Source organism: Tupaia chinensis, unplaced genomic scaffold (genome assembly GCF_000334495.1).
Source record: "Tupaia chinensis unplaced genomic scaffold, TupChi_1.0 Scaffold000407_4, whole genome shotgun sequence".
NCBI classification, from domain to species: Eukaryota; Metazoa; Chordata; class Mammalia; order Scandentia; family Tupaiidae; genus Tupaia; species Tupaia belangeri.
Genome location: NW_006159912.1, coordinates 5,556,505 through 5,580,960, shown reverse-complemented (window position 1 = coordinate 5,580,960; position 24,456 = coordinate 5,556,505). Strand labels below are relative to the sequence as shown.

General features: G+C 41.8%; 1 protein-coding gene across 2 annotated transcripts in view; it reads left to right on the top strand.

The window, feature by feature from the left end:
* LOC114008879 (uncharacterized) overlaps positions 1-24,224 on the top strand; it is a 40,165-nt gene extending 15,941 nt beyond the window's left edge. Inside the window, exons 3-4 of one of the 2 annotated variants that reach the window (XR_003550369.1) lie at positions 5,926-6,055; positions 23,400-24,224. Coding sequence is in view for 1 of the 2 variants with exons in the window: in XM_027774177.1 (XP_027629978.1) it covers positions 5,926-5,961 (36 nt within the window). In the remaining variant the exon portion in view is untranslated. Of the gene's footprint in view, positions 1-5,925; positions 7,288-23,399 lie in introns of those variants that run through there. The other variant, XM_027774177.1, reaches the window with a different exon arrangement.
* Positions 24,225-24,456: the final 232 nt, after the last annotated feature.

Sequence of the window (24,456 nt, the reverse complement as noted above, 5' to 3'; positions counted from 1 at the left end):
GAGGTTCCCAGTGCACACCTGGCATGCACTTGTGGGCCAGTGGTCCAGGCTGGCTGACGCTGGGGGTGGGCTGTGGTACAGGCATCCCATTGGGCATGCCCTTTATCTCTCTGTCTGTCTCTCTCTCATGGGGGAAAAAAAAAAAAAACTAACAGTGAAAGAGGACTTTTTTTTTTTAGGACTTTTGTTTTTGAGAGAGATTTTTTTTGCTATAGGGTGCATGCACTCGCCAGAGAGACAGAGAGAAACAGAGAGACAGAAAGCGAGAAATCACCCCCCAGGGCAGATGGCCATGCCACAATCCCTTCTCCTTCATTCTCCCCTCAGGATCTTCGGCACACATGCACACGTGCCCAGCATGAGTTTAAGCCACCGGGTCCGGGACTCAAACTGTGGCCAGCTACATGGGAGTCCAGCGACATAGCCATTATGCCAACTGCTGGTCCCAGGGCTTTTTTTTTTAGGACTTTTGTTTTTGAGAGAGATTTTTTTTGCTATAGGGTGCATGTGCTTGCCAGAAAGACAGAGAAAGTGAGAAATCACTCCTTAGGAGTGACGGCCATGCCGCAATCCCTTTTCCACTTTCCTCTTGAGATTTAGGCACACATGCACACATGCCCAGCCTGAGTTTAAGCTGCTGGGTTCAGTACTTGAACAGCAGTTGGCTATATGGGAGTCTAGCACCTTAACCATTATGCCCCCTCTGGGCCCAAGACAAATTTTAATAAAAAAGGATAGGAATTCTTTTCCTTATTTTCAGTGACTGCACAGAGTTCCACATCCTGTACATTTCTCCTCTTATGTCTAAGATGGCTTCTCCATTCCCATCTTGCCCTACCGTGGCATTATTTCCCGCTGCTACACACTTTTCCAGAGTTTACATTGAAATCTGTTAGTACCACAATGGGTTTATATACTCCAAATGAAAACTTGCTTACTGATAAATTTCTTTCTCAAATATCATCTCAATACCTTCTGGGAGTTTAGGAAATGAAATGAGTTTTTCCTTTAGAAACCTGAAGTTGATGGGACCATCAGATGGTGTAATGGTTACACTGCTGGACTCCCATACCATCGACCGTGGTCCAAGTCCCAGACCTGGTGGCTTAAAACTCATGCCAGGCACATGTGCAAGGGTTCTCAAAATCCTGAGAGGAGAATGGATTGCGGCATGGCCATCCCCTGCGGGGGGTGGTTATTTCATGCTTTCTGTTTCTCTGTCTTGCTGGCAAACACACGTACCTTATAGCAAAAAAAAAAAAAAAAAAAAAAAATCTCTTAAAAAGAAAGAAAAGAAAAAGAAAAAAAAAATTCTCTTAAAAAGAAAGAAAGAAAAGAAAAAGAAAAAAACCTGAAGGGACAGGGGAGGAGTTGAAGAAAAGGATGGGCATGTGGACCAGACGCGCTCTGCTCCCGAACAAGGTCAAAGCTCTGTGAAAATATCCTGAGGGTCTTGGGACAGTGAAACCAACTGGGACTATGTGGCAAGTTAAATATTTCTCACAGAAGAACAAACGGCTGCTCTGTCCTTTAAATATAAGCTGTATTTACTTCTAATAATGCAACAACAAAATATAATGTGAGGAGAAAGCACCTTCTGCTTCGTATTGCACTAAACAGCTCTGGGTTACATTTACAATTTTAATAAACTGATTTGTCAAAACTGTCAGAATCAAGGGAGATCATCTGGATACCAGATGAAGGAAAATATCTGTAATTATAAGTTGTCCATTTTTCTCTTTCATCTTCAATATATGTATCTGTGAGTAGCCACATATTTTTATGCACATACATACACATAAATTTTCAATCATTTAAAAAAAGCCTGTCATAAGAGAATTCAGGGAAGTAGAAAATACAGTTCTCCAGGGACAACAATGAGACTGGAAGGCTAGGTTACACTCCCTATCCTCGGACCAACATCCTTTGTTTGAACTATGTTGTCAGAGCCAAAACATTTCAGTTTCATTACCACCTGGATTCTTCCTAATCCCTGTCGATCATTCACTCGCTGTGAGACCACAGGCAAATAGTAAACCTCTCTGGTTCTCTGATGTCCATGTGTGAAACAAACATTAACGCTCATCAGTATAATGAGATTCTTTTGGTAAAGAACCCCAGCCTGGGGCCAGCAGGTAGTGTGTTGATTAAGGTGCTAGAATCCCATATGGCTGACAGTGGCTCAAGTCCCAGACCTGGCGGCTTGCTTTCTTGCTTTCTCGCTTTCTCTCTTTCTCTCTCTCTGGTAGAATTGAAAAACAATAATACTGGGGCCAGCAGGTGGCGTGGTGGTTAGTGGCGCTGGACTCCCACATGGCTGACCGAAGTTCGAGCCCTGGAATTGGCAGTTTGCTTTCTCATTTTCTCTTTCTCTGTGTCCCTGTCTAGTCAAATTAAAATAAATAAATAAAGCTAAACAAAATAATCCTTTAAAAAATAAAAATAATGATAATACTGAAATTTTTTTAAAAAAAGAACTCCAGGGGACTAGCAGGTGGCATGGTGGTTAAGGCACTGGACACTCCCACATGGCTGACCACAGTTCAAATCCTGGACCTGGTGGCTTGCTTTCTCACTTTCTTCCCCTTCTCCCTCTGTGTCTCTCTGATCAAATTAAAATAAGTGAGTAAATGAAATTAAAGAAATAATTCTTAAAAAAAAAACAACAAAACAACTCCAAGCGTTCTAAAGGATGCTATGAAATTGCCATGCATTACATTCTGAATTAATTCTCAGGGAAGAGAGAATAGATAGAGGACACAGCCAGAGACACAGAAAGGAGGGAGTACAAATGTCACCACAGGTTGAGGGATATTCCCTATGGAGGACTGAACCCTGGTTCCCTTTGGAAATAGCCTGGAAAGAAGCTAGGCACCTGTGACCCTTTTTTTATTTGTGTGTGTGTGTGTTTTCCGTACAGGGTATATACACTTGCCAGAGAGAGATGGCAGTGGAGGGGTGAGAAATCAACCCCTGGAGGGGAAGGCCATACCACAATCCCTTGTCCTCTCCTCTCCTCTTGGGATTTTCTGTATACACATACATATACCTGGCATGATTTTCAAGTCGCCAGGTCCAGGACTCAAACCACACAGCCAGCCATATGATATCCAGCGCCTTAACCTCCACACCACTTACTGGCCCCATCTTTTTCCTCCTCACTCTCAGGGTAGAGAACCTGAGCTACAGAATCAACTCATATGGAGAATAAAGATGCTTAAGAGAGCCAGTGTTTAAAAGAACACAAAGTTCAGGGCATTTGGAAGTTTTCACATACTAGATCTCAAAGTCCTCTTCATCTGATTTCATTTTTATCTTAAGACCAATAAGGAATGCTGTTTCTAGATGAGGCTAGTGAGGTAGCTGACTTTTGGGAGGAGGCTGGGGAGCAGTTGATTTTCAAACCTGGCATCCTAAGTGAGCCCAGTGAGGAAAGGGCTGCAGTGAGTGTCTCTGTGACAGTTTTCCAGCATTGCTACATGGGCATAATGTGTACTGGGATGAACAATTTACCAAAGTATCTTGCGGATGTGTAGACCCATGTTTTCTGTGAGTGAGAAGAATCTGCCATTTTAAGTAAGACTTGTGGCCTTTCAAACTAGAAATAGAAAAGGATACAGAATTATAATGCTGAAAACAACCCTAAAAACCTGGAGAGCTTCCTTAACTTTCTAGGGAAGAAAGCTAAGGTCCTGAGAAAAAACGTGACTTCCCAACATCCCATGGTGAGCTGTCAATGAAGCTGAAGGGGAGACCCAAGCCAGTCTCTCAACTGCTAGCGCATTTTGCCACGACAAAATGCTAATCGATGGTCTTTCTTTTGATGTAGTTCTCTCAGTAACACTTGGAAACAGTCTTTCTAAGGGTTGAAATCCTTTAAAACAACAACAGCAACAAACAACTTGACTATAGTGAAAAATAGAATTATTACTAACAATGGGTATAAAAAATTTTTTGAGAGCCTAGGCATTCAACAGAAGTTATTCTCAGAGTGAACACAAACATCTGTATGTTCTCTAGATTCCCAATTTCACCCTCTCCATCAGCCTCAGCTTTCCTTGTTTTAACTCTGCCCATCAACCACTGGGGACCAACATCACATCGACCTCCTTTCTAGCAAGAACACCTGGGCTTGGCTTTTTCTGGGTAGCCCTGCTCCTTTGCGTATCCCCACAGGGCTCTAACTCCCTGCCGACTGCTGCTTTAATCATTTGTTAATTTGCTTAAACATCTGGTCAAATTTTGGAAATAATCTCAACAGGAGGGTTTATGCTGACTTCTTTTGGACGTTGAGAGTTTCCACATGCCCTTCTCTGCCCACTCAGCCCCCCTCCACGCCACACACAAACAAATCATGAGATCACTAGACAGCCCAAGCCAAGGAAGAAAAAGTCAAGGAGTATGATTGCAGCTCCTATTTATCTTGGTTGTTCTTTAGGCTCCCTATACCTAGTACAATCCAAAGTAAACATATCCGTTCACCTCCATCTCTACCTTTTTCAATAGGAATGGTATTGCTTTCTACTCAGCTGTCAAGCCAGACCGAGAGTATCATCCTAGACTCCCCGTTATTAGAGTCTGGGTACCACATACCATTGACCTCCATGGAGTCCCTGACCTTTCTTTCACATGTTGGAACCTCTCCAATTACCATTACTTACTTCAGACCCTCATATTCTTCACTTAGATTAATACAGTTAGTACCTAATGGTTTTCCTGGATCCAATCTCACCTTACTTAAACCCATTCTCCATACTACAGCCAAAGGGATCTTTCTAAAACATGTTATTTGGTATTACCTTCCTTAAAATTCCATGGAGGCTCCCCAAAGTCTTTGGGTTCTCTTCCATGATACCTAAACTCCTCATTAGCCTTTTATTTCTCCTACCACACTAAAATATCCAACCCCAAGCATTTGTGCCCTACATCCCGGCCTTCCGAAACTAAATTGAATCTCCCTGTTCAGGCTCTGTCCTCTCTAGGGACTTTGTACATGTTATTCCCTCTTCACTGTTCCCTGAGTAATTCTAACTTGCTCTATAAGACTTGGTTCAAGCAATAATTTCTCCAGGAAGCTTCCGTTGACACAAGGTTGGCACATAATAATTTTCTATTGAATAAATAAATAGCACAAAATGGTAGAAATATATTCTAGTAAATACATCTTTTTACTATAGGAGCATAGTAATAACTGCAGAGAAAAAGGAAAGAATATAGGCTGGGGCATAAGAAGTTTGACTGGAAATGATGTCAAGAGTATAGCTTGGATAGAAGCACACTGTTTCAGGTACTTTTGTGAGAATCATCTTTTTCAAAATGGAAATATAAGTCTCTCATGGGACCAGCAAGTGGCATGGTGGTTAAGGTGCTGGACACTCCCACATGGCTGACCATGGTTCGAGTCCTGGACCTGGTGGCTTGCTTTCTCACTTTCCCTCTTTCTCTGTCTCTGTGTGTATCTCTCTGATCAAATTAAAATAAAATGAATGAATAAAAGTAAACAAATAATTCTTAAAAAAAATAATAAGTCTCCCCATAGTGGATCTACATTTGGAGCAATAACATAACTACCTGCCTTGGAGTCATTTGGTTCCATCAAACCCATCTGATGGGTCCTTGGTACCATGAAATCACAGTGATCGTGTGATTTGTTTCACTAATTTTACCGGTAATTGTCCTATAAAAGTGTCATTAGTGTTACCTCAAGGAATTTGGAGAATGCAAATGATCTTGGGGTTGAGGTTGTTTAATCTGATCAGATGAAGGAGGGTGTAGGAAACAGTCTCATATGGTGAGGATAGACACTGAGATTCTCTTTCCTTAGGAAGGAACATGGGGAATGCTTTTCTAAATATTATTGGCAAAGCAAAACTCATTTCCAGAGAAGAAAGAGAAAATTTTCATGCCCCTTTTGGCCTCCTGCAGGAGCTGTTTGAGCAGCTATTATGTTGGAAATTGTGATGATCTGCAGAAACTGCAAATGGCAACAACGGACATCTCAACAAGGCTATCGTTTGACCTGAGCAGTATCAGAAATGAGCTTTACCATAAACAGGTAAAGAATGGGGCAAAGGAACATTCCTCGGGAAGGCGCTGCCTTCACTCTTGGTAGCAGCAATCGCCAAGAAAGGAGCGCCCCCACAGAGACTGGATGGCCATTCCTCTGACAAGACTCTCAGCCTGTCCTTTGTGCTGGGTATAAAGCTGGGCCTGGTTAGTCTCAGAGATGGAGGCTCCCAACATGGTCCTCCTCTCAGGAGCCAGACTGCTCTCCGTCACCAACACCTCCTTGCCGCCATCACCTGCTCCTTATAAACCATGTCACTTGAGAATTAAATTTAGGAAGGAAGAAAAGGGTTGCTGAGCAGGCTGCCTAGTACTCCAGCACGATCATTCCAGATGCTGTGACCCACTTAAACACAGTTTCTTGTCTGGATCACCCATCTCAGGCAGGTTAGCAGGCAGCAAACCCTGCAAAGGTTTAGAGATACATCTTAGGGGGAAACATTTTCTCGGCAAAACTTCCTTACCTGGCAGCCACTATTTAGAAGGTGGGATTCTCAGTTTGCCTTCATAAAGGGACACAAAGACCTTTCTGTCAGTCATTCTTGAGTAGTGATATCATCAAAAGGTTTGGTCATGCATGAGGAGACGGTATTTGTTTTCTGAATCACTAAGATGGCAGGAGAAGACAGTACTGACTTAAGGGCAAACACATCAAGAATAAGCAATGACTGGGAGTCTCGAGAGCAACTACAATATTTGTAAAAGACTGATCTTAATCCCAAAGACCAGTGGCAACAAATACAGGCTAACCCTGTTACTGGGATTAGATAAAGTCTGTCTTAGTGTGCTTAAATGACAATACTGTTTTAAGAATCCTGACAAATGGGGGGACAGGAGGGAACAGAAGAACAGAGTACCCAGTGGGATCCAGCGTTTCTGCCCTACAGACTGGGCTTGGGAGTTGACAGCGTTAAAGACTCAAGGCCTTTCAAACCCACTTTTCCCACCCACACCTGAAGCAGTGTGTTAAAATAGCACTAGACAAAAGCTCTATTTCTTAACTGTCCTCAGGCTTCCTGAATTCATACCACCGGTGTGGAATTTTTTAATAACAAAAGGAATTCCAAATACCATGCTGTGGCTAGCATAACTCTGGTTGTTTCTTGTATGGCTTAATAAAACGTTCAATGATACTGAGGATGGGTGGTTCTGCCCACACCCGTAAGACGTTTCTTGCCCCTGTGAATGTGAGGACATCACAATATTACCATGTACCTGTGGACCCAGAATAAAAATGACATATTACATTTCAATTTCTTTCCAAACATAGTGAGTAACTTCATTATGAGTTTAGCTATAGTAATACCTATTGTCTTTTAAAGAAAAATTAATGAGAGAGAGAGGAGAGAGCAAGAAAGAGATTGAGATATTTTTGACAGGGCCTCATTATGGCATGAGCCTCCTCCAGCGGCCTCCCAGTTAGCTAGACCTGCAAGTGTGTGTGTGCCACCATGCCCAGCTTTCTTAGTTTGGGCTGGTAATTAAGAGTGGGCCTCCCACTATGGTCTCACCCTTCACACAGCATCTTCTTAGCAGTAGGCGTTACTGTGGCTGAACCTACTGTCTTTTTTTTGTTTGCTTTAGTTTTTAAATAACTATTTATTTAAATTTATTTGCTATTATTATTTATTTTAAAATTTGACCAGAGTGAGACAAAGAGCAAGAGAAAGGGAAAGTGAGAAAGCAAGACACAAGGTCGGGGACTTGAACCATGGTCAGCCATGTGGGTGTCCAGCACCTTAATCACCGCACCACCTACCAGTCCCAAGTCTACTCTTTCAAAATAACAATTTACTTTGGCGAATGATAGAGATAAGAATGGAATGCTCTGATCTGTTACGTAACTACTTTGACCACAGATACAACAACTTACTCTCTAGCAAAATGACTTGCTACTTCTACTAGTTCTCTCAAACCCTGCTGTACATAACAGGATTTAAGCATATGAATATATGTGGTTTCCTCAAAGCATCTCAATAGCACCATAGTCTTCTCTTCCATTTTGCCATTGTTTATCGTTGGTCATGTGGCAAATTACAAGAGGGCTGTGAAGCCTGTCTTAAAAATGCTTGCTCCCTATAGTTGTTGCTTCCAAACGACAGAATAGGAAGACCTTGTTTCCCCTCTAAGGGAGTTCTCTGAGCCTTAGTTTTCTCATCTTAAAAGTGAGCCAGCAGGGCCAGCCAGTGGTGTGGTGCTAAAGGCAGCTAGATCCTACATGGTCAACTGTGTGGTTCAAGTGCCTAATTCAGTGGCTTGAGAAACCCACCAGGCACATGTGTGTGTGCCCAGAAATCCCCAAAGGAGGAAGAAATAGAAATGAAGGGACTGTAGGGTGACTATCCCCCTCTGGGGGGGTGGGGTGCTTTCTCACTTTTCCTCTCTCTCTCACTTTGTCTTTCTCCAGCAAATGCATATGCCCTCTGACAAATTAAAAAGAAGAAAGCAAAACAACAGGAGGGGTAAATGAGTAGTTCTTAAATTTTTTCCCCCATCTCAACATGTCTATTAGTGGAAGAGTGGAAATAATTTATAAATTGGGATGAAGTAGGTAAGAAAGGAGAGAAGTTATCAGAATCTCTTGGATTAGAAGGGCAAGAGGATTTTCTCAAACTATCAATAAAATGTCCAATCTAAATGATCTCTAATATCCCTTCTAGATATGAACCTATGACTGCCTTCAAGGTTGGAGCCACATCCATTTCAAAATTATACCAGTAATAATTTTTATTAGCATACTGGTGGTCTCTGAGATTGCTCACAGAATGTGAGTTCATAGAAATTCCTCTGGTTGCCAAATTTTAACAGTAATTGGCATTTATAGTTTGAGAAATCTTTATCACAAACTTTACACATATATCAAAAATAGCCTCTCTCCATAAATGACTTATATTTCTGGCTTTTATGAATACTGGTTGTTGCTTAAGTTTATATGATTTAATTGGAGATTTTTAAAGTTGAAGGGTTCAACTTCGCAAATATTCTGTATGTATTGATGAAAAACAGACATTCCCAGCAGATTTTTGAAAATGCAATTCACATACTTTGTTACTTGCATGACATCATGTAAGTAATAGTTTGCAAGGATATATGGTAACTTGTTCATCAGGTATAAATACTCGGTGGGAGAGGAGAATGGAGGAGAAGGAATTACCATGTGGCCATCCTCCACGGGGTGGGGGGGAATGATTTCTCACTTTCTGTCTCTCTGGTGAGCGCACGGCCCCATAGCAAAAAATCTCTTAAGGGATCAGCAGTTAGCGTAATGGCTATGTTGCTGGACTCCCATGTAGTTGACCCCGGTTCATGTCCTGGACCCGATGGCTTAAACTCACACCAGGCATGTGTGCATGCATGCCCAAGATCCCAAGAGGAGAATGGAAGAGAAGGGATTGCGGCGTGGCCATCCCCCCTGGGGGGTGATTTCTCGCTTTCTTTCTCTCTGTCTCTTTCTGTCTTTCTGGTGAGTGCACGTGCCCTATAGCAAAAACCTCTCAAAAAAAAAAAGAAAAAGAAAAAAATACTCAGTGGAAGATTGGGTACCCTCTGAAGTCCCCCTACCGGGCCTCACTTGTCAACCCCCCAAGCACACAGGACTCCTCATTTCTTTTCAAATCAAGCTAGGAAACTGTCCTTTTCTCTTAATTTTTTACAAACTTACCTGATAAAAGAGGAATGAGGGGGGAAAACCCCGTAAGAACTGCTGTGGAACATTCAGTGGCATGGAAGGGGTGAGGGGGTTGAGTGGGGGAGGCAGGGTTGGAACTCATCTAAAGAAAACACTGAGGTGATCCTAGAATCCTATTCCCTGCAGGGGCGGGTGGGTGCCAAGTCCTGCATTTCTCCTAAATGATCCCAGCAGCTGCAGCACGTTATATGTGGCAACTCTTCTAGGATCTCAAAGGGTTTCAAAGTCATGCTGGCAGCTGCCTCCTGTCGCCCCACTCTAAATGATTGAACCTCTTGTTCCTTTTATAGAGTTGTTCTCTCCTAATAAAACACTAAATGCTGGTCAGAGCAACTGTTCCCGGATCACTAGATGCAATCCTCCCTCCCTCTTCCTCCTCACCCTGGGGTCCTTATATTTTCTATCACAATGGACTCCTGTGTAAATTGCTCCATCACTGATTCGCAGCAGAGCAGGCACGCACGCTGGCTTGGAAGTGTGCACGCGAACACACGCACGAGCACCATCGACTCCATTTCAACTAAACCTGAACTCCACATCCATTTCCAGCTATTTTAAGAGCTGCTACTTTAAAACTGGGCAACCGTCCTAAACACATGAAAGCATATGCGAAGCACAAACTGCTATAAATGAGGAACCGCAATTCATTGTGTCAGGAGTCTACAGAGGTGATACCTTCAAGCTGTTTGTCAGAATAAAAAGCTGTGACTTGTCAGCTTTTGGACGGAAAGCACTGCAAAACAAGTCATTTCTTCCCTGGCAAATATGAACCACATTTTAAAGGTGTGAACTTCTTCCAAACTTCAAAACACAGATGGAAATACCAAGCCGATCTAGGAATCCGCTCAAAAAGGGTTCCGAGCTCATCTCACACCACATAATCCTTCTCCAAATTATAATATGGGAGCTACAGCAAGAAAGCTCAATTCCTTTTCCACACCAAATATACCAACATTTAAAAGTGGCCTTTCTTTTTAATAAGATTTTTATGTCTACTTTACATGTTGACTTTTATATGTCGAACAAGATTATAAGCTTCTGAATTGTGGGAGCCTGGATTCTCCAGCTTTCTTATCAGCAGTGAGCAAAGTATCTGGTAAGCTAGCAGTTATTCATCAACCGTTTTTTAAATCAATAAGTAAAACCCTAAAAACAAAATGGAATTGGCTTGAGGATGCTTGACTAAGATAGACAAACTGAAAAAGGTCCCTTGACCACATTTGTTCCTAGGGTTTTGAAGGCCTTTTGCTGGGTTTTTAATGAGAAAAATTCTACCTCCTTGAAATAATTCGGGTTAGTAATGGCCATTTAACTCTAAAAGAAAAAAACAGAACAAAGCTTTAGGCTCTAATGGATAGAAACATGTTAGAAGTACCCAAATTCTCAGTGAAGCTTTTGTCTAAGATCCCTCTAGAAGTATAAATTAAGGGGCCAGCAGGTGGCATAGTGGTGAAGGGTGCTGGACTCTCACGTGGCTGACTGACTACAGTTTGAGTCCTGAACCTGGCGGCTTGCTTTCTCACTTTCCATCTCTCTCTCTCTCTGTCCCTATCTGGTCAAATTAAAATAAAATAAATAAAGTTAAATAAAATAGTTCTTTTTAAAAAAGAAAGTATAAATTAGAACGTTCAACTAGTGACTTAATATTTTAGTTCACGTTGTTTTTTTAAGTGTTACAAACTTTACTTAAATTATTTTAAGTAACTTAAAATCATTATGAACTTTAAAAAATATGAGCAAAGAGAATGGTATAATGAACCCCAGATACCCATCACTAGCTTTGCCAATGATCAATTCATGGCTACTCTTATTTCATCTATATAAACTAGTTCCTAAGCTTGGTATTAGACTTTTGCCTAGTGCTCTCCAATTAGTTTATAATTACCACCAAATTCTTAGTTTTGAGAAACCTCCCACTCAGAAGGTGGAAGTTTTGAGAGAAAAACTGACATTTGACATGGGTGCAGCTGCTTAAAATACGTCTTCATTAAAGTCAGATGAGGGAGATAAGCTTAGTCTTGGCCTCCAATGGAAAATAAGTTTGCATATTTTCTTTTAAGTATAAAAGTAGAACTCTCTCCACCACCATACCCCCTCTCGTGCTCCCTTCACACACACATACGCACCCCTAAATAAACTAGTTTCTGCAAATTTAGTGAGGAGTGTGTTCCCAGACCCTTTGACACTCACACCAGCTCCCCAGTTTCTTCACTTACACTTTGAAGGAATCCAAAGTCAAGGACACAAGGCAAAATAAACATTTAAATAAATTGATTCTAAAGAACAGATCTTTATACCTCTTTTCATTTTTATGGCTTAAGATGGTGCAAAAATGTTACTTACTCCCTAAACAGTTATTAGTCTCTGTAATGTAACATAGCAGATACTTTCTAAATCCTTTTAGCCTTCTCCCCCTTACTGGAAAGATCATCATTTTTTTTTTTTTTATTTCAAAGTGGATTTAATAAAGAAAAGGAGTGCTGTTAAAGTAATACGTGAGGCTTTGACATTAAGCAGTGCAACCCTGCGGAGTCGGCAAGAACAGGGTCTCTAATCTCCAGTGATTTATAGAGGCTCTTCCTTCATCTCTGTACTTGGGGAGGGCCAAAAAGTTTAGAGACAGCCTGGCGTCCCTTACTCCACACCACTAACTCCTGCTGGCCAGTCTGCCTGCTAAAACTTTTTAACCCTTTAGCTGCTACTTGACAGCAAACCCATCAAAGCCAGTTGTTTGCTTTCAGGGGGACAGAGTGGTTTCATATCGCAGTTATGCACATGGAGGTAAACATCTATGCCTGCAGTTGGGAAATTATAAGCAAAAGGACAAACAGGAAGTTCAAAATCAAACTGAGCTCATTTGAAAATGTTTGGAAAAGGTCGGAAGAGAAGCCCCTTTTCTTCAGTGAGAAACTACTGGCTCGGCCCTGCCACTCCCCATGCCCATCTCTGAGTGAGCCCGTGAGCCATGGTGGCACATTGTCTCTGCTGTCATGCTTAGGACGTACAAAGATAACCCAAGGTCAGAGTTCTCGAACACGACTGGAAAGATTAACAGCATGGAGAGTCTGAAACAAGTTGTCCCAATAAGTGGACTAAGGGGCGGGAAGGAAAGTGCACTGGGTCTTGCCCACAGGAAATGGGCACAGGCAGGGCAACAGGGTCTGTGTGGGCCTTCCAGAGTAGGAGGGACTGAAGGATCCAAAGGGCTGACACCGGCAACTGTAAAGATTGTGCTGATCAGTAGATAAATACCAGGAGCATGTTTCTCATACTCCATCCCTAATTTTCCGTTCAAGGCGACCTTTAATAAGAAGGTACTTCATATTAAAGGTACTTGTAAAACAGCAGCCTCCAACAGGCCTGACTCTCTCGGAGGGCTGGGAGAGGACTGTGAAGGGCACTGGCACACGCGTATCTCCCTTCTAGCATCTCTGCATTACAGGAATTCTTGGTCTTCCAGTTGGCCATATTTTGCGGTTGCTGCAGACTTCTTTGGCCCCTTGTCTCTCTCTCAGTCAGGCAAGGAAGCATTTCTTCTAAGTCACTGGGAATGAGGAAGAACTTACCTCAGTCAAGGTCTTGGGCTCAAGTTAATCTTTTAAAAGATCAGAGCACCACATTTGCCAACAAGGTCTAATGGAGATCTGAAGTAGAAAGAACACGCTGACCTAAGGTTAGAACAATCTGTAGCAGAGATGGCCCCAGGACAAGCCCTCTCCTGATATTTGATAACCTTGGGCCCTTGCTGCCTGATCCACTCCTGACACAGAAGTTACAGAGCCTCACTTAAAGAGGCTTTCTGGAATCAAATACAAAGGTCAAGAAGTAAGACTGACAAAGATCAATACTGCACATTTTAGGGCCGGCAGATGGCAAGTCAAGGTCTTAACATTCACAACTGGTAGTCACGACAGCAGGCAATAAAAGACCTCATTCTTTCCCCATCCTCATCCATTGCAATTTCTTTGATTCAAGAAGCTGGTTAAGGGCCTCATTTGAAGGTGGGGCTAGGGAGAGAACTGAGGCAGACAGGAAATGACTTGCCCAAGTGCAAGCAGCCAGCTGTTCAGAAAGGTGGCAGCAGAGCCCAGAGCTTCTCACTCAGTCTATGACACCCTGATGAAGAGGAGCAGTGGTTATGAGTCAGAGCTGTGGAGATTCCAGACCCGAGTTCAAGAGTCCTGGTTCCTGAACATCTGTGGGATCTTTGGCAAGTAACTTAATCTCGCCAAGCTTCAGTGACTCCTCTTCAAATAGGAATAATAATTACACCTTCGAATGCTGTGAAGATTACATTAGAGAGTGAACAAAAAGCACTGAGCACAATACCTGGTACATGGGGTGTACTGAACAAGGTTACTATGTTATTGTTGTCTTTATGACTGCTTTCTCTTCAGAAATTCACATGCTGGTCCCACTCAAATGAAAGGAGTAACAAGTGCACTTTCTTGGGGCAGCATGTGGCCCTCAAGCTGACTCCAAACTGCTCAGAACCAACATAGCACAGCAGACAATTTTCCCCATGACAGCCACCACCATAGGCTTCGTTTCTGCCACAGCGCCTACCACACCCATCTCTGTAGTAATCTGTTCCTGACTAGATAGAGCTCGTTAAAGGGAGAGACCCAAGGATATTCCTACATCTCTACTGCCTACCTCAGTATGAGGCTTATAAACATTTAACGAATGAATGAATAAATGAATGAATGTAGTTCAAAGGGCCTAGAAAACATCCACTGTCTTTCCTCACCCCGGCCAAATTTCTAAACGTTCTATAGTGTAACTTGTCTAAATACGCTGCCTTCTCACTCTGGTAAGCCCAGGGCAGAGTTTAGTGCCCAAACATATTTACAGCCCAACCTTCTCTGAAGGTGACAGGTTCAAGGAGTCCCTCTGGCTGCTCTGGGAGACGCTTTCACAAGGGTGTGAAGTGGGTATTTAACACCCACCCCAAAGCCCAGCATTCCCATAGATCCTGGCACGCTGTTAGCGCTCTCTGTTGGTGTGAAAATCCCTATTCTGTCATGTTATTTTTTGGTCCCACACCAAGCAGCAGCTTGCTAATGTGAGAAAATCTGGAGAAACCCCTTCTCAGCCCAAATGTCAGTGGCTGACAGGGCCATAAACACGGTGTCACATTCCTACCCCGCTGCCCATTTACCAGGGCCCACTCACCAGAGGCCTTTCCACAGGCCAGTCTTTACCAGCACAGGAGGAGGAGCCCACATCAGGACAAACCCAGCTACTGCTGCTTCCTCGGGGCATGTCACAGTGACTCTGACTTTCAAGTGCAGATTCACAGAGGTGAGAAGCAAGAGGAAATGTGCCACACTCCCTGCAACTTGGCTCACCAGGGCTAGCTGCAAAGACCGACCGTCACTCCTGCAGAGCAATCCCGGAGGAAGATGTGTGCAGAGAAGCTAATTTGGAGTAGTCTGTTGACGCACACCCACACACTGGGAACTCTTTGGAGAAAACTTCCCACCAGTTTTATTTCCTTTTTGAAATGCTTCTGGTCAACGAGTAACAAAGGTGTCATGATATTTTGACAGCCAAAGCCTGGTGCTTGTTTTGGGTCTGCGGTTTCACAAAGCAAACTTTAATATTCACTTAACTAACCTCTCTTTCTCTCTCTCTTTCTCTCTCTCTCTGTCTTTTTAAGACAAGCTTCCCAAGTCTTCGAAATCCAAAATCAATCAGTGGAGCTCCAGGATTTAGAGAACTAAAGCGGATTTGCCTAAAGTAGGGACCAGCAGTGGGGAGGAAGACATCGTAAACAGGAGTCTGTCTTGACGGCCTGCTCTTTACTTTCAGGAAACTGCAGACCCCATGCTCTGAGCTCCTGGTCTCCTGTCTCCTGGATAAACATGCCTTATCGGCCACCCACAGTACTTCAGTTAGTAAAAGGGCTTAGGAATGTAAATCACACCGGAGTGAAGTGTGATCCTAATTTGCACTTAATCAAAGCCAATTAGAGGTACATTACTTACACAAAGCCCATGCATCTCAATTATGCCCAGCACAGCCCAAGACAGTTGTGAGTCCAGACCTTAATTCTGCTTAATTAGAGAAGTAAACATTTTCACTGAGTCAATCCTCTAGTCTAGTCTAGAGCTGGTGCGTAAACTGACCCAAGCGTGTAGAGCTTTTCATTTTAGGGCTGACAAAGTGTAACCGACACCTGTGGAAATTCACAGACAACAAAGATAAGTATTCAGACCTGGGGACGACTCCAGGCTGGAGAAGAACCTCAGTGCTGTTTCGCACACTTTGATTAGCACCTTTTCTGCTATGCACTAAATAGTATATGTGTTTCCTCTTCCCTTTCTGCATTTTAGCAAGAAAAACACAACTTAAGAGGATGGGCAAAGCAAAGGACCCCAATTTAGCTTTCATTACTCTTCATTTCTTGGGTTCATGCGGGCCCTGGTCTACACGGGTAGAGACAGTTTCAGGGTAGCTGGTTTGAATCACTTGTGGGAAGAAAAGGCCCCGAAGTCAAGGTTGGCAGCCGTCAAAACCAAGAGACAGGAACATGGATCCAGTAGACCCGAAGGACAGGGATTAGGGCACCAGAGTTTCCAGAAACCTACAAACCAGAGAGCCAGGACAGGGCCTTGACAATTCCTTGACAACTTTGCTCACCATCCATTTAATGAATAAGTGCGGGGTATCTGTGAGGTGCTGCAGTAGCTTCTCCTGCCCTTTCTGAGGGGCGTTCAACTCTGGTGTGCTATCTGTGTGTCCTACCATGCCGGAGCAAATCTCCACTTATTAGTGGAAGGGTTGGGGGTAATCTCTCCTGACAGCTCTTTGGAGGATTCCTCCTCTGAACCTTAGCAACAATCGTCCTAGCTATAGTGAAACAAGTGAATGCTCAGGTAGGTTGGACAGCCAGTTAGAATGAGGCCTGAACAGCAAGAAAAAGGAGCAGAGGAAAGAAACACAGCCGCAAGGAGCCCAGAAGCAGCGGCACAGATGGCATCTTCACACTACACTACCAAAGGGACGTCTGAAGCTACCCCAGTGAGTTAGTACAAGTTCTAGCCACTTAAAAATCAACGTGCTTTTTCTTAAAAAAAAAAAAAAATTGCCAGAGGGCACATGTGCTGGTCAGAGAGAGACAGAACACAGACAGAGAGAGGAAGAGCAAGACAGCACCTCCTAATGAGGAGTGGTCCTGTGGCAACCGTTCTCCATTTCTCCCTCCTGTTAGGATTTTGGGCATGCATGCACATGTGCCTGGCATGTTTTTCAAGCCAGGATTTGCGTAGCGCTCTGTCATGTGGGATCTAGCTTACTTAACCACTAGGCTACAGAGCTGGCCCCGATTTACTTTCTTTCTTTCTTTTTTTTTCTTTCATAATTTGCTATAGCAAGCATGTACTCACCAGAGAGAGAGAACGTGAGAAAGTATCATGGGGGTGTGTGCGGGGGGATAGTCATGGTGCAATCTGTTCTCCTCTATTCTCCTCTTGGGATTTTGGGCACACAAGTACACGCACTCAGCATCTTTTCCAAGCTGCCTAGTCCGGGACTTGAACCACACAGTCAGCTATGTAGGATCCAGCTGCCTTAACTACTATGCCATTAGTTGACCCTCAAATTTACTTTATCTTTTGGCACAAATCTTTTCTAACTTCACTTGGCCAGCTGTCTGTCACCTCTGCCTCCTCCCAGGAAGAGACATAGGGGGAGAATGAAACAAATATAAATGCATGCCCAAAATCTCAAAAGAAGGGAAAATGGAGGAGAAGGAACTGTGGCATGACCATTCCCCATGAGGGGATGTTTTCTTTCTCTCCCTGTCTCTTTCTGGCAAATGCATGTGCCCTTCAGCAAAATTAAACTATATATATCACTATATATACATATACATACACATACATACATATATATGTGTATATATATATTGTTCCATGTTAAAATTCATTTATACATTTTTAAAAATTTACTTATTTTATATTCATTCACTGAACATCATCACAGCATACAAAATGTGATTTCCCATCCAGAATACATTGCATAATGGCTTAATCATACAAGTTATTGTTGACAAATAATTTTCCATTTCTTGTTTCCCCCCTATTTCTCACCCTCTGCCATTTCCTACCCTCCTCCCACATTGTCTCTGGTATCTACAGTTGCTTTCCATTCCTCCTCCCCCCACATTTTATTGATTCACGAGAGATCTTAATTAATCTAACTACTTTCCATAGCAAGTTCAGCTAACATATACCTATCTGTGAACACATGTATGACTTTAGGCATGAAACTCTGAGTAGAATGAACATACTATAAAGTAGTACCTAGCTGATGTTATATAGCTTATTAAGTTGGTATTTTTAATACAGTTAATTTTAAGAAAAGCAGTTTTAGCTTTAATAAATCAAAATTTAAAAAATGTAAGAGAGTTTTGCTTAAAATGTAAAACCAGGAAATTGGTTAGGATTCTGTTCAAATAGTAGATACATGAACCTATCGCCAGCTCAAGACAAGACAAAAATCCTTAAATCTGGAAAACAAAGCATAGAGGAAAATAAGTAATGTTTTAGTCAAAAGTCATAAGATTCTATTTCACCAGTTCAGTCTCATGTATTTTATCTTCTGTTGTGGTCCGATCTTCCCATTTAAATTTTGGAAGATAACATTCAACTCTGGACTTGCCCCTACCACTAAGCTGGCCATTTTCTTCGCTGTTTTAGATCTCTTATTTCTGTGTGTCCGACGTTAGTTTTCCTGGGATAGCACTCCTTTCAGCATTTCTTGGAGAGCTGGTCTGGTGTTGATAAGGTCTTTCAGGTTTTGTTTATCTGAGAATGTTCTTGGCTTTTCTTCCCATATGAAGGATAATCTTGCAGGATACAATATTCTTGTTTGAAATTTATTTTCCCTTAACACTTCGAATATATTTCTCCATTCTTTCCTCGCTTGCATTGTTTCTGATGAGAGGTCTACTGTTAGCCTGATGGGATAACCTTTGTAGGTAACTTGACGTTTCTCTCTTGCCAGTCTGAGTATCTTGTCTTTGTCAAGATACTCAGGTTTAGGTCAATCTGGTTATAATGGAGAAGATCTTCTTGGGTTGATTCTCTTCGGGGTCCTTTGTATTTCTTGGGACTGGATCTTTGAATGCCTCTCTAGGTTTGGAAAATTTTCTTCAGACTTTCATGGAATAGATTACAAATGCTCTTATTAGTCTCTTCACTTTCTGGGATACCAAATATCCAGATGTTTGGACGTTTAATGGTATCTAGTATTTCTCATATATTATTCTCATTTTGGGGGGTCATTTTCTCAGTCTTCATGGTGGATTTTTCTAGGCCAGTGATTCTGTCTTCTACATCTGAGATTTAATCTTCTGTATGATCTGGTCTGCTTTTAATACTTTCAAAGGAGGTTTTGATTTCCTGTATTACAGCTTTCATCTCTAATAGCACCTTTTGATTCTTTTTTATGGTGTGTATTTCCTCTTTCAATTCGTGTAAGAACTTCCTCATCTCCTGGAACTCGTCTGCTCTGTGCTCCTGCATCCTCTGAAGTTCATTGTCTCTCTTCTCTTGCATCTCTGTTAGCTTATCATCTATGAATATTCTAAATTCTTTATCTGACATTCCATTGTACTGTCTGTGGATGAAGAGGAGTTATTCTTTTCTCTTGGAGGAGAGGTATATTCTCACTTTCTCATGTTTCTTGTGTCCCTGAGGTGATTTCTGGTCATCTGATGAGTTGCACATTTCTTCTTAATTCTTGAAGTGTGATCTGCGCATTCAGAGGCGTGCAGGAGGAGTGATCTGTAATCTCTCTTCCATTCCATCTTTCACCCACTCTAGAATGGGTCTGGAGGGTGAAGTCTCAGGAGAAAATCTTCATTTTTAGTCCCTAAAAATAATATTTCATAGCTCAAGTTCAGTAGCCATCTCAGAAGGGCTTGGGGTTTGCCTCTCTTCCATTTATACTTTTAAGGTCTGTGCATTTCACTGTGTGAAAATTTACTTCAATAAAAAAATTTACATTTTATATTTTAGGTAGATAAGGAAATAATATAGTTCGATTTTGTTTGTTTACTTGTTTTTTAATTTGTCAGAGGGCACATGCACTCACCAGAGAGAAGAAAAGGGAGAGAGGAAAAGCATCTTTAGTAAGAAATGGTCCCATAGCAATCTCATCTTCTCTAGTCTCCTTCCTTTTGGGACTTTAGGCATGCATGCACGCATGCTTGGAGTGTTTTTCAATCTGACAGATCTGAGATTCGAACCACAAAGTCAGCTATATAGGATCCAACTTCTTAGCCACCAGGCCATGGACTGACATGAAGGCATGATATAATTTGACTAACTCAGTAAACTGGGATGAAAATGAGTATAATAGCATTATTCTCCCAAAGCAAGGTAGAGAGTCTTTTGAAAGGATTTGCTACCTGCTGTTGAAGGACTTCCTTCTTTGTCATTCAACCCAGCTCATCTATTTTATTAACACAGACCAGGCCAAACATAACGTTTTATAACTTGGGCATTCAGCATGTCCTTGGAGCCTCGGTGGGTCAAGCTAGGGAATTTTCCCTCACTGACACAGGAAGTCACATCTGCCTGAAAGTAAACCAACTAAACCAGCTTTAGTTCCCAGGAGATTTTGCCTTCTTTCAGCACAATAAAAATGAACTGGGTTTGCTGCCCTTAAATATTATCCAAATGTCATGCCCATTTTTTTTCAACCATCCAACTCTTAGAAATTACTAGTCTGGGCACTTGGGGAGAAACTCAACAGAGGCCCAAATCTCCCCTTCTTTTTCAGTTCCTGACCAATGCTTTGGAAAGTTTTCTCACTGGCAAGGTATTTCCAAAGAAGCTATAAAGAAAGTTTCACATTTATGAAGTTTGTGTTTCCCTAGAGACAAATTTTAGTTCAAACCTCAGCCCAATTTAGGGCTGTATGTATGAATATGTTCACTGAAATACTGTCCCAAATAACTCCTTTACATTTAAAAAAATAAGGTTCTTTAAAATTCCCATTGGGCACATATGCTTCCAGAGAGAGAGACCAAGTGAGCAAGAGGGAGAAAGAGAGAGAAAGGGAGATAGAGAAAAAAAATATTCCAATGGGGCATGGTCACTGTAATCCTTTTCCCTCCATTTCTCCATCCTGGCAGGATTTGGGGCACACGCACACATGTCCAGAGTGTTTTCTGAGCCACCGGAGCAAAGACTCAAATCATGGTGTGGGATCTGGTTTTCTATGGAACACCATATGAATCATTGTGCTATGGGGCTGGCCATCCTTTAATTTTTCTTTAAATTAAATTTAAATCCTTTAAATTTTTCTTTCTTTTCTTTTCTTTCTTTCTTTCTTTTTTTTTTTTTTTTTTTTTTTTGCTATAGGTTTTGTGTGCTTGCCAGAGAGACAGAAAGCAAGAAATCACCCCCTGAGATGATGGCCACACCACAGTCTCTTCTCTTCTATTCTCCTCTTGGGATTTTGGGCACGCTCGCCCATGTGCCCAGTGTGAGTTTAAGCTACTGAGTCCAGGACTGAAACCGCAGTCAACTACGTGGGAGTCCAGCAACATAACCATTATGACATCTGTTGGTCCCCTCCTTTACATTTAAAAAAGCATTTTCTTATATATTGATTCATTTTATCTTATTAAAGAGCCACAAAATCCAAGAGGCAGGTACATGAGAGCTAACTGGTTTGAATATGTTACAGCTGTCAGTGAGGTCCGCTGAATGCAAATTCAGTGCCCCATTCACTACATGAAACAGCCAAAGCTGAAATAGTTTATGAAAAAGTTCTTGAACATCCATTATGCATGCAACATTCTTATAAAAGGGAATAACAAAAAAAATAAACATTTGTGATGAAGACATAGACTTTTTAAACAGTGAAGGAAAAGAGAAAGCTATTCTAAATAAGACACGAACCCTAGAAACCATGAAAATTACTGATAAATTTGAACACATAAAATTAAAAAATATTCAATAACAAAAAGTTACATAAATATGTGAAAATATACTGCCAAATACAGTATTCACAACATATAGGGACAAAGAGCTAAGTTGCTTAGTATATAAAAAACTCCTCCAAATCTATAGAACCCAAAAGAGAACTGACCTAAGAACTTGTACAGAAAATGAAAAATATAGTAATAGTATGTACTACCTATTGAAAAAGAGATACCATGGGAATAAAGTGGACCAGAGTTGGGAGTTGCTGGAAAAAACCTTCAACCTGCTGGCCAGATATGCCCAGATGGCTCCATCTTTGCTGCCCGAGTAAGTAGGCATGTATGAGGAGAACCAGCAGTACTCTGATCTCTGGTGCCGCCCACTTAAGCACTAATCTGTCATAAGAACATACCTGGAGGGACACCTCTGGCTAGGAACACACCCACACAACAGGACCAATCTCTTCATGTGCATAGGTTGCTTAAGTCTCAGTAAGTTTTTACACCCATTATTTTGTCAAATCTATACAACTCAGTCCCAAGGTAGTACTGTTATTCCTTCTCATTGAGAGATCTGTACACTGAAGTTCAGGAAATTGAAGTTACTCACACAAGAAGCAAAATCTTTTAAGTGGCAGAGTTGTGACTCAAACCTAGATCCCAACCCCAAATCAGATAAACGTTCTACCAGGTCAACCACCTCACGTTCCCTTCCGAAGACAGATCTGATAACTCTTCCTGGCACTGGATTCTGTGGCACCCAAAAGCCTCTTGGAGAGAATTACCCAAAAGACAAACATATTAACAAAAGAAAGTGCTCATGGTCCAGAGCCAAGCTAAATGAAGAGTTAACACAGACAAGAGACTGGGGGAGGGAAAGAAAGCAAAAGGAGGTTTAAGTAAAACTTAAAACGTAAGTAAAACTTAAGTGTCCTGTTGACCTAGGGCAGCCAAGCCCAGCTTAGCTTGTGGTTACCTGCCTGGCAAAATTTTCCCCCCATTTTTGTTGTTGTTGTTGTTGTTTATTTGTTTGTTTGTTTTAAACTTAAGCAGAGGGATTGATGCCACCTTGCCTTGGAGGCCTAATGGCTTGGCCCACTGTTTTGAATATGGTTTGTGGTCTACACTAGGATGGACTGAACAACTCTGTGTCCTCCAAAGAATTAAGAGTGATGGCAACACATCTTTATCCTAGTGAACAGGTAGTTTAAATTTCAAGAAGTTTGTGCCTAGCGGCAGCGATGAAACTAATAAACAAGCATTGGGCCACATTAACATTAGACCCACAGTTTTTCTAAAAATCCTCTGCTAAGGCCCAAGGGAAAAGTTTGCAAAATAAAAACAGAGGCTTGTGAATCTTGTAGTCACCATAGGCTAGGCAGAAGTTGCCATTCAAAAAGGACCCAAACGATAAGGAGCAGAGTGGAACTCTTGTCTGCTCACACACCTGACCACAAAGGAAATCACTGGCTGAGGCGAGAGAAGGAAAAGTAGATTAATGGTTGCCCGGGACCAGGGTTATGGGAGATGGCTAAGTGGTACAGAGTTCTTTTCAGAGTCATCAAAATATTGTAAAACAGACTATGGTGATGGTCACCCAATTCTGGGAATACACTAAGAGTCACTGAATTGTACCCTTTAAATGGGTGAATTTTATAATAGGTGAATTATATCTCAGTAATTTTTTTTTTCTTTTTACAGCAACCCAGGACAGATACCCCCACCTAACAGACTAGAAACTCTTGGTTATTTCTGCTTTGCTCATTGCTACCATAGAGTAATACAAGCATTTTTTGTGTATGTGTGTGTGTGTGTGTGTGTGACACACATGTGCATGCTTATATAAATGTATATATACACACACACACATACACATACTAATAAGTGTCCTGAAATCTGACAGAATGGATTATCTTTTATAAGGTTTTCTACCTAAGGCTATCAAAACACAAGTATTGTGGTGCTTTATACTGTATCAACTGAGCTGAGCTGGAGCCATGTTTCTGGGAATTTCTTTCCTGGGTGACTCTGAGTAGGGGCTGGCTCTAAGAAAATCTGTGTAAGATATGGAAGGTGGAAATATAGCAGCAATCATGCTCTGATGGCTAAAGGCAGGGGACATGGTTCTGTCACAGCTTGTACAGAATCTTGCTGATCTGTTGGCCAGCCTCCAGACCTGCCTATCTCACAGCGCTCACCAGACATTCTCCAGATTCTCTGAGTCCTAGGTCAGGTGTACAAGAAGCTCTGTATTGAGGACTTATAGATCCTGCTGTAGATCAATCACTCACTTTATTAAAGCTAAAGGCACTGAGAAACACACATGGGTTCCAAGCGTCCTTTACCTTTGCCACTTCCCATGAAGCTTTCTTCCCAGCTTCAATCCTGATCTATATTCAGGCACACCAAGAGATTCATGGGCCACAGACATTGTTAACAGCCTCGGCAATTATATAAGGTCACTTATAGGTGTAATCCCTAAAATAAATCCTTTATTCTATATGCTTAGAGTGGTTCTTTCTTCTCAAAGAAGAAAAAAATTTATGCTATTTATATTATTGTAAATGGCACTTTTTAAAATGTCAATTTCTGATTATTTCTTTAAAAATTTTTTAAAGAATTATTTTTCATTTAACTTCAGTTATTATTATTATTATTTTCTAGTTTGATCAGATAGGGACTCAAACCACATTTGGCCGGGCGGGAGGCGGGCCGGGCGCCAAGGCTGCGTCCGGCCTGGGGACGTCGCGGGCCCTTC